Source organism: Dromiciops gliroides, chromosome 1, assembly GCF_019393635.1.
Source record: "Dromiciops gliroides isolate mDroGli1 chromosome 1, mDroGli1.pri, whole genome shotgun sequence".
Classification (NCBI taxonomy): Eukaryota; Metazoa; Chordata; class Mammalia; order Microbiotheria; family Microbiotheriidae; genus Dromiciops; species Dromiciops gliroides.
In genome coordinates, this window is record NC_057861.1 from 320,641,422 (window position 1) to 320,653,817 (window position 12,396).

Here is a 12,396-nt window from a genome sequence, read left to right on the forward strand (position 1 = left end):
TGCAAGTCCTTCCAGGTTTCTTTGAACCACCTCCTGCTCATTGTTTCTTACAGCACAATAGTATTCCATTACATTCATATATACAACTTGTTCAGCCCTTCCCCAATTGATTGAGCAACCCCTCAATTTCCAATTCCTTGCCACCACAAAAATAGCAGCTATAAATATTTTTGTACATGTGGATCCTTTTCCCTTTTTAATGATCTCTTTGGGAAAAAGACCTAATAGTGGTATTGCTGGGTCAAAGGGTATGCACAGCTTTATAGCTCTTTGGGCATAGTTCCAAATTGCTCTCTAGGATGGTTGGATCAGTTCATAGCACCACCAAAAATGCATTACTGTTCCAATTTTTCCACAGCTTCTCCAACATTTATTATTTTCCTTTTTTTTTGGTCATATTAACCAATCTGATAGGTGTGAGGTGGTTACCTCAGAGTTGTTTTAATTTGCATGTATCTAATCAATAGTAATTTAGAGCATTTTTTTCATATGGCACTAGATAGCTTTGATTTCTTCATCGGAAAACTTCCTGTTCCTATTCTTTGACCATTTCTCAATTGGGGAATGACTTGCATTCTTATAAATTTGATTTAGTTCCCTATATATTTTAGAAATGAAGCCTTTATCAGAAATACTGGCCATAAAAATTGTTTCCCAGTTTTCTGCATTCCTTCTAATTTTGGATGCATTGCTTCTGTTTGTACAAAAACTTTTAATGTCATCAAAATCATTCATTTTGCATTTCATAATATTTTCTATCTTTTGTTTAGTTATAAACTGTTCTCCTTTCCAGAGATCTGAGAGGGAAACTATTGCTTTCTCTCCTATGATGTCGCCTTTTATGTCTAAATCATGTACCCATTTAGACCTTATATGGTCTATGCCTAATTTCTGCCATACTCTCTTCCAGTTTTCCCAGCAGTTTTGATCAAATACTGAGTTCCTATCCCAGAAGCTGGAGTCTTTGGGTTTCTCAAACAGTACATTACTAAAGTCATTTACTACTGTGTCTCCTGTGCCTAACCTATTCCATTGAACCTCCACTCTATTTCTTAGCCAGTAACAAATAGTTTTAATGACTGCCACTTTATTGTAAAGCTTCAGATTTGGTACAGCTAGCCCACCTTTCTGTGCATGTTTTTTCATTAGTTCCCTTGATATTCTTGACCTTTTGTTTTTCCAGATGAATTTTGTTATTATTTTTTCTAGCTCTATAAAATAATTTTTAGGTAGTCTGATTGGTATGGCACTGAATAAGTAAATTAATTTAGGTAGAGTTGTCATTTTTATTATATTAGCTGGGCCTATACATGAGCAGTTAATATTTTTCCAATTATTTAGATCTGATTTGATTTATGTGAAAAGTGTTTTGTAATCGTGTTCATAGAGTTCCTGGATTAGTCTTGGCAAGTAGACTCCCAAGTGATACAAACATTAAAGGAGTGCTAATTGATTTTTTTTAGAGTTAGTTTTAAGGTCTACACTATATTAGCTCAGACAGATGGTGACTAAGAAATCATTGGCATTTAAGTTGTCTTTTATGAAGTCTCAACAGACAATTCACATCATAAATTCAGCCTTTTATATTGTCTTGGAAACAAAATGCTTCATTTTTCCATAAAATCAATACGGTACCAATTGTAGTAATTGACACACAATGTTTTCTAGATCTTTGCTTATGTCTGTCTTATTGTTCCCTCCTTAGCTCTTTCCACAAGGTCTTACCTATGATATAACAACCTTGGAGCATGTCTTTACTTTCAGATTGTAAAAATCCTGGAATGACTTCATTTTCTTCCTGTGGTTCAACTGGGTGGGAATTCTACCATTATGTGTATGAACTGGAGCTTACTGCATAGTTCATTTTACTTGGGCAGTGGTACCTCCAGACCTTTCTTATTCTAGAAAAAAGGCAGAGATTGTTACTGTGAATTGCTGTTTACTCTGATGCAAATCCCTTTAGTCCTTGATTAAAAAGTTGTTGGAAGCCATGTCTGTCCTGCTGGGTACCTTCAAGGTGCCCTTTTTAGTGGCCTCTGGGAAGGCCTGGTGATCAACATTTTACCTTTAGAGTATATTTTTCCTAGTGCTTCCTTTGATGTCCCAATAATGTTTTTCAGAACTGCAACCCTTCGGGAGTCTCAGCAAGTTGCTCTGGACAGTGAGCTGTTGGATGCAATTCCCAAGCAGTATGTTAATCGAGAAGAGCAGATCACGTTGCATTTGGAGTGTCGGGGCAGCAGTAGCAGGAAATGCCAGGGAGCAGCTGTTGTCACAGTTCAGGTAAAAGCTAGTTTTATTTTATTCATTTGACAGATATTTGCTCAATGTCTGTGATGTACCTAGCACTGAGGAGAATGCAAAAGAATAAAATTGTAAGAAATGTATCATCTATTTAGGAATACACAAAATTAATCACATTGCCTTGTGTTGTTTGAGTCACACAGAAACTACAAACAGTGTGTAGCATAAAAGTTCAGAGAAAGAGGTTATAGTACTTAGAGAAAGTTTCACCGATGGAGTGGGACATAAACTAGACTTTGAAAGATTTGGAGACTAATAATAATTTGGCTAAATGGATGAGAGGGTAATGAGTGAAGTCATAGAGATAAAAACATACATGTTATGTTCAGAGGCTAGGGAGTAGGTCAGGCTAGTTGGAGAGTGTTTAGGGGAGAAGCTATAGATAAACTTAGAAAGCTAGATTGGTTCTAAACTATAGAAAGCATTGAATTCTAGGCTTAAGAATATAGACCATAGCTTCTTAGTTGATGAGTCATTGTTTCTCCTTTGTTCTTGAAGAGGACCATGACATTGTGATGATATCATGACTTGCACTGAATTGGATTTAAGTGAGGGAGGGCTGTGCAAAGTCACTAGCCTCACTCTCTCCTCCTGAGCCAACTGGGTCCACTGGCAAGTTATAGATCAGGATGGCCCTGGATGTTTAAGGCAATTGGTTAAGTGACTTGCCTAGGTTCTTGCCCAGGTAAGTGTCTGAGGTGAGATTTGAACTCAGGTCATCCCAACTTCAGGGCTAGTGCATTATCCACTGCACCACCAAACTGCCCCTAATGATGACAGTAGTCATTGAAAATGTGTAAGCAATGATGAATTAATGATTGAAGCAATGTAGGATCTGGTAGTGATTTTCAGGATGTATTAAAAATGTGAGTGAAAGAATTGTTGAATTAGATGCCAGTTGCTCTAGTGTACTCACCTTCTATATCTTCAACCCCTGCCAGCGTTCTTACAGCATATCTTACATCATTGTGGGGTAATGAAAAGAGGACTGTATTTGAAACAGGGAGACCTGAATTCAGATCTCAACTTAGGCACTTTAAAAGCTATATGACTATGAGCATTATTTAATCTTTTTTCCTCCAGGGAATTTTATTTTATTTTATTATTTAAAAAAAAAAATAACCATTTTTATTTATAGTTTCGAGTTCCAAATTTTATCCCCCCTTCCCTCCCTCCCTTTCTCCCTTTCCCCTTCCCTGAGGCAGTAAGCAGATATGGATTATACATGTGCAGTTATGTAAAGCATTACCATATTAGTCATTTTGTACAAGAAAACTTGGATAAAAGAAAAAAATGAAAATGTAAAAAATCACATGCTTCAGTTTGTGTTCAATCAATATCAGTTCTTTCTCTGGAGGTGGATAGTATGTTTCATCAGTAGTCCTTTGGGATTGTCTTGGATCATTGTATTGCTGAGGATAGTTAAGTCATTCACAATTCTTCATCAAACAATATTGGTGTTATGGGACACAACGTTCTCTTGGTTCTGCTCACTTCACTATACATCAGCATCTCATTTGATCTTTTTTTAAATTATAAAAGTATTTTATTATTTTCCAGGTTTCAACATTTGTTTTTATAAGATTTCTAGTTCCAAATTTTTCTCCCTCCCTCCCCTTTCCCCAAGACAGAAAGCAATCAAATTAAACATATCACATAAATCATATAAAACAAAATTAAACATATTTCTGCATTAGTCATGTTATGAAAGAAAAATCAGAACAAAAGGGAAAAACCTCAAAAAAAATGTATGATTCAATCTGCATCTAAGATTCCACAGTTCTTTTTTCTGGATGTGGAGAGCATTTTCCATCATGAATCCTTTAGAATTATCTTGGATCATTGTATTGCTAAGAAGTGTTAAGTCTATCACAGTTGATCATCACACAGTGTTTTCTAGTAAGTACTATTAGAGTAGCTGATAACTAGCTGCTCTCTTCCCTCACCAAGTTCAAATTTCTTAACTATCCCAGAAAAATTCTTTTGAATGCTAATTTACATCCTTAAATATCCGTGCTATGCTTTGTTTAATTTGGGGAATAATACCTGTAATACTCGGCTCACAGTATTTTTTGTGAGGCATAAATGAGAATTGTAAACTTTAAAGGGTTATATAAATACTCATTATTTTCATCCCCTTTTTGCATAAAAAGTGTTCTGGTTAGGAATAGATTTATGGAGACTTGAGATTTCTTTAGCTGCTTTAAGACCCCCCATTATGTAGTTTATATTTAGAAAATATTTAAAGGTTCATTTAATAGTTTATTTTAGAATTCTCACTGAGTTCTGAAATTACTTGATTCGTTAATAATTTTTGTGTCAGGGAGAGCCTTGGAAATTTCCAGCTTTTTGAAAATGCATATAGTTTATTTTAGACTGAGAAAAGCTGAACACATTTCATGGGAAAATGAATGTGCTTCTCCCTTGTTCTCTCCTAACATAAGCTCCTGATGATTCAGTGACTTTCCCTAAGGAAACAGATTACTTTGTAGCAGGGTGCCTTTTGTTGCATTCCTGTAGTATGATGCAGTGTTTGATTTACTGTTGTGTATGTGAAGGGTTAGTTCATATTTACAACCTAGATATAGAAATGAACTTCTAGCCTCCTTTGCACCATTATAGAATCAACTCTTAGGTTATTCTTGTCAGTTTTTCTAATTTTTTGGTGTTTGTAAATGATTCAAGTAAAAGTGACTTCCAATCCTTCCTTTGTTGTATTGTTTAAAACTTTTTGTAATTAATATGTTGACTTATTCATCCAAAAACAAAAGAGAACTGGATACAGTGGTAGGGAAAGTATGGGAAAATGATAAATTTGAACTTTTAAAAGGTAAATATCCAATCAATCTCTGTTCAATATTAATGTTTGTTTTTTAAATGGCCTAATTTGCATGCAGTATCAATGTATAGGTTTTTGTTTTGTTTTGTTTTGTTTTTTGTGGGGCAATGGGGGTTAAGTGACTTGCCCAAGGTCACACAGCTAGTAAGTGTCAAGTGGTTGAGGCTGGATTTGAACTCAGGTACTCCTGAATCCAGGTCTGATGCTTTATCCACTGTGCCACCTAGCTGCTGCCGCCCCCCCCCCCCCCCATGTATAATTTGAACTAGAGATTGATAATTTAAGGCACAGGTATCCCCAAGACACATCTGAGTCCACTTATTGGTACATTTTTTTTTTTTAAATCCAGCCCCAATCTCTCTCTTGACTTACAGTCTCCCTTCTCCAACTTCTGACTGGGAATCTTGAATTAGATGTCTCAGACATCTTAAACTCTGAATTTCCCAAACTGAATACATTATCTTTTCCCCCATGCTCTCCTTTCTTCCTAACTTCCCTACTCTTAAGGGTATTGCCATCCTCCCCCCAGGCACCTAGACCTGCAACTTGGGTGTCATTTTTGACTGCTCACTCTCACTCTCCATAGCCAATCAGTTGTCAAGTCCTGTTCATTCTGCCTTTACAACATCTCTCATATACATCCTCTTCTCTCTTGACACTGCCTGCACCATTATGTAAGTCCTTAATATTTTGTGCTTAGACTATTGCGGTTGTCTGCTGTTGGGTGTACCTTAACTCTCCATTCCAGTTCATCTTCCACTCCCTATAAAATTGATCTCAAGTTTAACCCATGTCATACCTATCCCCCATTCAACTCCTTATTCTCTTCAATCTCAAATAAAAAATCCTCTGTTTGACTTTTAAAGTCCTTCATAACATGGGCCCCCTCCTACCTTTATAGTTCTCTTACAACTTACTCTTCTTCATGTACACTATGAGCCAGTGACACTGACCTCCTTGCTCTTTCTCACACATAACATTTTCTTTTTGTAACTGCATTTTCCACTGGCTTTTTCTCATGCCTGGAATTCTTTCCCTCCTCCTGTTCTTTTTCTTGGTTTCTCTGGCTTTCTTCAAGTCTGAGCTAAAGTTTTACCTTCTGGGGAAGTAGCCTTTCACAGTCCTCCTTAATCTTAGTGCCTTCCACTTACTATCCTTAATTTATCCTCTGTGTGTGTGTGTGTGTGTGTGTGTGTGTGTATATATATATATATATATATGTATATATATATATATATATTTTTTTTTTTTTTACAGTGTTGTTGGCGTGTTGTCTCCTCAATAAGACTGTGATCTTCTTGAGCAAGGGGACTGTTTTTGTTTGGTTGTTTGGTTGTTTTTTGCTTTTCTTTGTATTCTTTTGTTTGTTTGTTTTTTTGGGTTTTTTTGGCGGGGCAATGAGGGTTAAGTGACTTGCCCAGGGTCACACAGCTAGTAAGTGTCAAGTGTTTGAGGCTGGATTTGAAATCAGGTACTTCTGAATCCAGGGCCGGTGCTTTATCCACTGTACCACCTAGCTGCCCCCTTTTCTTTGTATTCTTACTGCTTAGCACAGTGCTTGGCACATAAGGTGCTTGTTCACTCCATACACTCTCCCACCACAAAGAGGTTGTATACCTTATTCTTTTCTGTCTCCTTTTATCACTGTTTTCTTTTTCTCCCTTCTCTCTTTTCCTTTTCTTTGCTTCTCTTCCTTTCTTCAAATTTTTGCTAATTTTTTTAGGTTTATTAGTGGCACATAGTGATATTGACAGGTAATACTTAGCCTCAGTAGTGACATTTAGAACAAAGGATATTACTGATTCCTGGTCCAGACTTTAGTTTATCAGGCATTTGCCTGTAATTCAGAAGATGAGATTTACTCCAGGCTTTTGAATTGGTTTCATTTGTGGTTTCATGCTTGCCATTTGGATTTTTTTTTAATAGTCTTTTTTTTTTTTTTTGGGTGGGGCAGTGAGGGTTAAGTGACTTGCCCAGGGTCACACAGCTAGTAAGTGTCAAGTGTCTGAGCCTGGATTTGAACTCAGGTCCTCCTGAATCCAAGGCTGGTGCTTTATCCACTGCACCACCTAGCTGCCCCCTGTCCTTATCTTTTTTATGTCTGTAGTTGATGCAGTCAAACATCCTTTTCCTATTGGATAGAGTTGTCTTGAATTTAGTAACACTACACTCTTGTGGTCTTCCCATCTTCCTAACTGTTCCTTCTCTATTCCCTTTGCCAGCTTCTTTTTTTTTTTCCATCCTGTTAAGATTATTGATCCCCCATGGTTTTGTCCTAGTGCAGGAGACATAGATACCTTTCCCCCACCATCTATTCCTTAATGCCACTGCTAGATTTATCTTCTATACATTTCTGATTATACCATTGCTCTTCTCAGAGCTCCTCATAGCCTACCAAATAAAGTTCAGACTCTTTAGTTTTGCATTTAAGGTCCTCCTTTAAATTGTGAAAGCCTCATAGGAGATAGGATAGGTTACCTGTTAACCAGGCCAATTTCCACATCTAAGTACAGACTCCATTATATGACTCTCTATTCTTCTCATTCACTACCTAATGTTTAGGGTGCATTTACAGTCCTATTTACTGCATGAAGTTTTCCCCCAGCTATTCTAGCCCACATTTTATCTCTTCCTTTTTGGAATAGAATGAAAGGTATTAGTTTTTGTTGTTGTTGTTATTGTTGTTGTTTTGGAAAGAGTAAAGGGAATAATTTAGGGGTTGAACTTGGTAAGACTTAGGGGGCTAATCTGGAAAGCCCTATTGACAGATGTTGAAATATTGATAAATGAATAAGTTTCATTATGTGATAATCATTTGGATATTTGTTTTCTTTGGCACAGTGAACCTCACAAGTTTTTTCATCTATTGTATTTTTAGTATAATATTTGCTATAAAGAAAAACTTGAGAAAAGTCTATATGATGTCACCCTTTTTTGAAGTAACTGAAATTTTTGTTAGTTTGAAGGCAAACATAAGAACGAAGCTGTTAGCCAACAGCTTCATGTTTTACGTAAAGAAGTGAAGCAGTTACAAGCAGAAGCCTCCAGGCCACCATCCCAGAATATTGTGGAAGCAGCTGTGCATGCTGAGAACTTGATTACGTAAGTTTTAAAGACATCATTAAGTCTACTTCCCAGAAAAATATGACTCTAAATGTGAACTAATTTATTTATGAATGTGATATTACATTAGTGAATAGTATCACCTTAGCTTAATCACTTAATCTTAATATCCCCTTATACTTTCAGCGTGCCTTATGCATTTCAAACAGTTTGCATATGCTCTAAACAAAGTTTGTATCAAAGATGTTGGAGTGTCAGAACTCTAATGAATGCTCACTCAGTGGTTGTGATGGGATAATCCTGGGATCTGAGATTGAAAACTAAAAAGGGACCTTAGAGGTCACTGTGTGCAGTGTCTATACACAGATGAGCAAACTAAGGCTCTAGGGAGCTAAGTGCCTTGCTCAGGGTCATGCTGAGAGTGAATAGCAAAGCAGGTGACTCCATCCAGAATTCTTTCCACTTCTGTCTCCCTCAGTCATATTTCATTTTTGGCTATCAATTATGAGGGAAAAAAAAACCATATTCTTGGACCCCTGCTTGTTCTCAGGGTGACTTCTCCACCTAGAGTTGGCAGCAAAAGCCAGGGGATGACTGCAGAAGAGCAGGATGTCACCTTCCAACTTGTAAAATAGTGACCGCTCATTTAGTAAACTCTGAGAATAAACAAGGTTTTTTTTTTTAAGTTCGTTTTTTGGGTGGCAATAAACAAGGGTTTTTAATGAAAACATAACTTTTATTCTCTTGCTGCTTACAGTGCCACACTGAGGATTTGATTCTTAAATTAAAAACTTATTCTTCTCTTATGTACATACTTTGAGCAGTCGAATAGAACACCAGAGGACCTGACCGTAAGAGTTTAGAATGAAGATTATATGGCACATACTTTGTAGCTAATGTGTAGTTGAATAATGAATGCATTGCATACATTAGGAGCATACATAAGGAGCATTAGGAAACATTCTTATGAATTGTGATTTTTCTATCAATAGATAATAGGTTTTTCCCCCTCATTTTTCCACAGGGCTTTAGTGAATGCCTATAAGTTACAGCCTACACCTGGTATTCAGAAAGTTGGCATTAGCCTCTTCTTTACAGTTGTGGAGTATGTATGTGATGAGACACAACGTCACCCTCCTACAAGACAGTTCTTTACATCCTGCATTGAGATCTTAGGACAAGTAAGTTTAATCTAAATGTATGCCATGGGTTCATATTTACTAAATTTTCTGTTTGATACCATGTGTTTTATCAACTAGGCAAAGTTAGTATTGACTTAAGACTTAATAGCTAATCTTTTGGCTCTATTCAATTTAATAAAATACTACTATGACTTTTTTGTGTAAAATTTTCTATGTTGAATTTCACTACCAAGAAACAAAATTGTTCATAGTTCTTCAACTGTAGATATCAAGATAGTTTTTCCCCCTGCATATTTGAGATTCCTTGTAAATATTTCAGAATCATAAATTGCTTTGTTATTTTTAGCTTATTACAAAGAACACATGGATCCCAGGGAAAGAAAGTCATGGGTAAAGATTCCTTCATTAGAAGCTAAAACATCCAAGAGATTTCAATAAATATGATCAACTTCTGATCATTAGCACTAATTTATGTAGGAAAGAAAATGATAATTAATTCATACACCTAGTTTGAGGCTCTCCTTTAAGCAATGAGGGTAAGAGGGACAGAAGGAAGAGTGTATAGCACTCTCCTGAATTGCACATAATCTGACAAATCCATAGTTTTATCCATATGTAGCAGTGATGTTAAAGTCAGGTAGAAATGGATCTTTGCTGGTCATATATTGCCATTATCTATGATGTATTGTACTTTAGTTTATTTTGTTAGACATTTCCCAGTTATATTTTAATCTGGCTCAGTTTGTCCAGAGTGTTTTTGCCAAGTTTTGAGGAGTCAGGCTGTGAGTTTGATACCTCTGGTGTGGAGCATTGCTTCACAATTCCTTTAGTTTCTGTAGCTCCAGAAAGCTCCTTCCTGGAGTTGATGAGTGTCTGTGAACTTGTAATGAGGCTAGTTCTTTGGTGATAGACCCTCAATCTGGACCTTTCTTCAGAACTTCTCTAGTGTGATAGGATCAACCAGAAGTTGTATTTTGAGACATTTCACTGCCTTGGGAGCTCAGTTGGTGCCCAGGAAAAAAAACAACAGAAAATGCAGAACTCTGTTTTGTATACTTCTTCTTTCTTGACTTCTCAAGGTTTTTATCAGTGACACCAAATCAGAGTGCAAACGTGTGCTCCAGACAATTTTGAAGAATAGAAGACTCTGTACTCTACTCGCTCCTTACTTTACTCCAGTTGCTGCACCTGAAGAATTCATAAATTTGTATGAAAAAGTGGTGAAGTTTCTAAGTGAAGACAATAGTGATATGATTTTCATGCTGCTAACCAAGGTAAATTATTAATAAATCTTGATGTTATAATCATAAACATTGCAGTCATTTCTAATTTTAAGGTAGAAAGAAACACTAGGGTGTAATGATTGGAATGACGCCACCTGCTGGATACTTACTGTAGAAGAGTTCTGCCCATGAAGGGAAGGTCTTTGAGGGCAAGACCAGGAGTCAGGAAGTGACGCGGGCTAGTGGGAGGAGGAAGGAAGAGACTGGCGCTCAGTCTCGCGCTCTTTCCTGGGGACGCTGGCGGAGAAGGGAGCTAAAAATGTGCTCTCCCTTTAATAGATAGAAATCTAGGCCTTTCTCTCTCTCTTTACCAAATTCTTGTTTTCCTTAATAAATGCTTAAAAGTCTAACTCTTGCTAAAGCTTATAATTTATTGGCGACCACTCATTAGATATTTTAGACAGACTAGCTAGAATTTTAGCCCTTAACAAGGGGTCTGCTTGAGGGTATGTCTTCTGCTATGCTCTAATCATCTGTGTTTATCAAACTTTTAACTATATTGAGGCTTTGGGGATTTCCCTCTTATTTTAAGTTGATTCTTTAGTATTCCTTGGTGGCATGTTGAACTTAATTGTTTTATATAGTATTAAAAATAAACTCCCAACATCACATTTTAAAGGATCTGTAAATATTCATGATAATAATGGAATATATTTAGGGGAAGATATTCTGAAACAACTAAGAATAGTTCCTCATCAGTTGAGATTTAATTTGTCTTGCATATTTTTTTTTTTTTTTAGTGAGGCAATTGGGGTTAAGTGACTTGCCCAAGGTCACACAGCTAGTAAGTGTTAAGTGTCTGAGGCCGGATTTGAACTCAGGTCCTCCTGACTCCAGGGCCGGTGCTCCATCCACTGCGCCACCTAGCTGCCCCTGTCTTGCATATTTTTTGCACAAATTTTGCATACTCAGGAAAAAGCCGATCAAATTTAGTTTAATGTCTTTTTTCTGAAAGAGCTTGCATCCTTTTACACAGTCATACCATACTAATGGTTCTATTGATCCAAGAAAATGAATTCCTGATCTGCAAATGTTTTCCCACCAATGGTCCAACAGTAGCAACTTTTTTGGGGGAGGGGGGAGGGGCCATGTCGGTTAAGTGACTTGCCTGTCTGAGGCTGGATTTGAACTCAGGTCCTCCTGAATCCAAGGCCACTACTTTACCTACTGTGCCACCTAGCTGCCCTGTAGCAACTTTCGAATGCATGAAATTTGAACATCTTAGTGACCCAGAGACTGATCTCAGCTTATCATACTCGGAGAAAATACCTTAAAATTAAGCTCTAGCCTGTTTGGTTGCCTAGGATTCTATGATGCAAATTTAGTTCCTTAGGTGTTAATTTGAGAGATGCCCTAATCATTCCATACCAAATGATTGTCTATGACAGGTCAAGGTAGTACTGTTCTTTTCATATTATCATATCAGAAAACATTTTTTACTTAATCTGATTATGGATTATACTGTATTTAGCATAGTCCCTAAAGAATCATCATTTAGATTTTATCCACACCTTATAGGATTTATTGGCACAAATGTGTGAGACATTGAGATGGCAGAATACAATTTTAAATTATATTTTAAATTTTAAATCAATTTGTGAATAAATGTCAAGATTTGGAGATCACAGAGATGTATAGCTTGGAGATAGAGCTGTTCTTTTTTATTGACTCCTGTCTGAGATCTTGGAGATATTAATAGAAGATGAAAACCTAAAACTTTCAGAGAATTGACTTTCCTATCTTATTTTTCACTTTGAAAATAAGT

At 36.6% G+C, this 12,396-nt stretch overlaps 1 protein-coding gene across 3 annotated transcripts in view; it reads left to right on the forward strand.

Annotated features, from left to right (window-relative positions):
- Positions 1–12,396, forward strand: part of EPG5 (ectopic P-granules autophagy protein 5 homolog) — a 144,126-nt gene that overhangs the window by 83,313 nt on the left and 48,417 nt on the right. For all 3 annotated transcript variants that reach the window (XM_043968814.1, XM_043968820.1, XM_043968831.1), the window contains exons 27-30: positions 2,121–2,283; positions 8,103–8,245; positions 9,231–9,387; positions 10,428–10,622. In XM_043968814.1, coding sequence (XP_043824749.1) covers positions 2,121–2,283; positions 8,103–8,245; positions 9,231–9,387; positions 10,428–10,622 — 658 coding nt within the window. The remainder of the gene's footprint in view (positions 1–2,120; positions 2,284–8,102; positions 8,246–9,230; positions 9,388–10,427; positions 10,623–12,396) is intronic.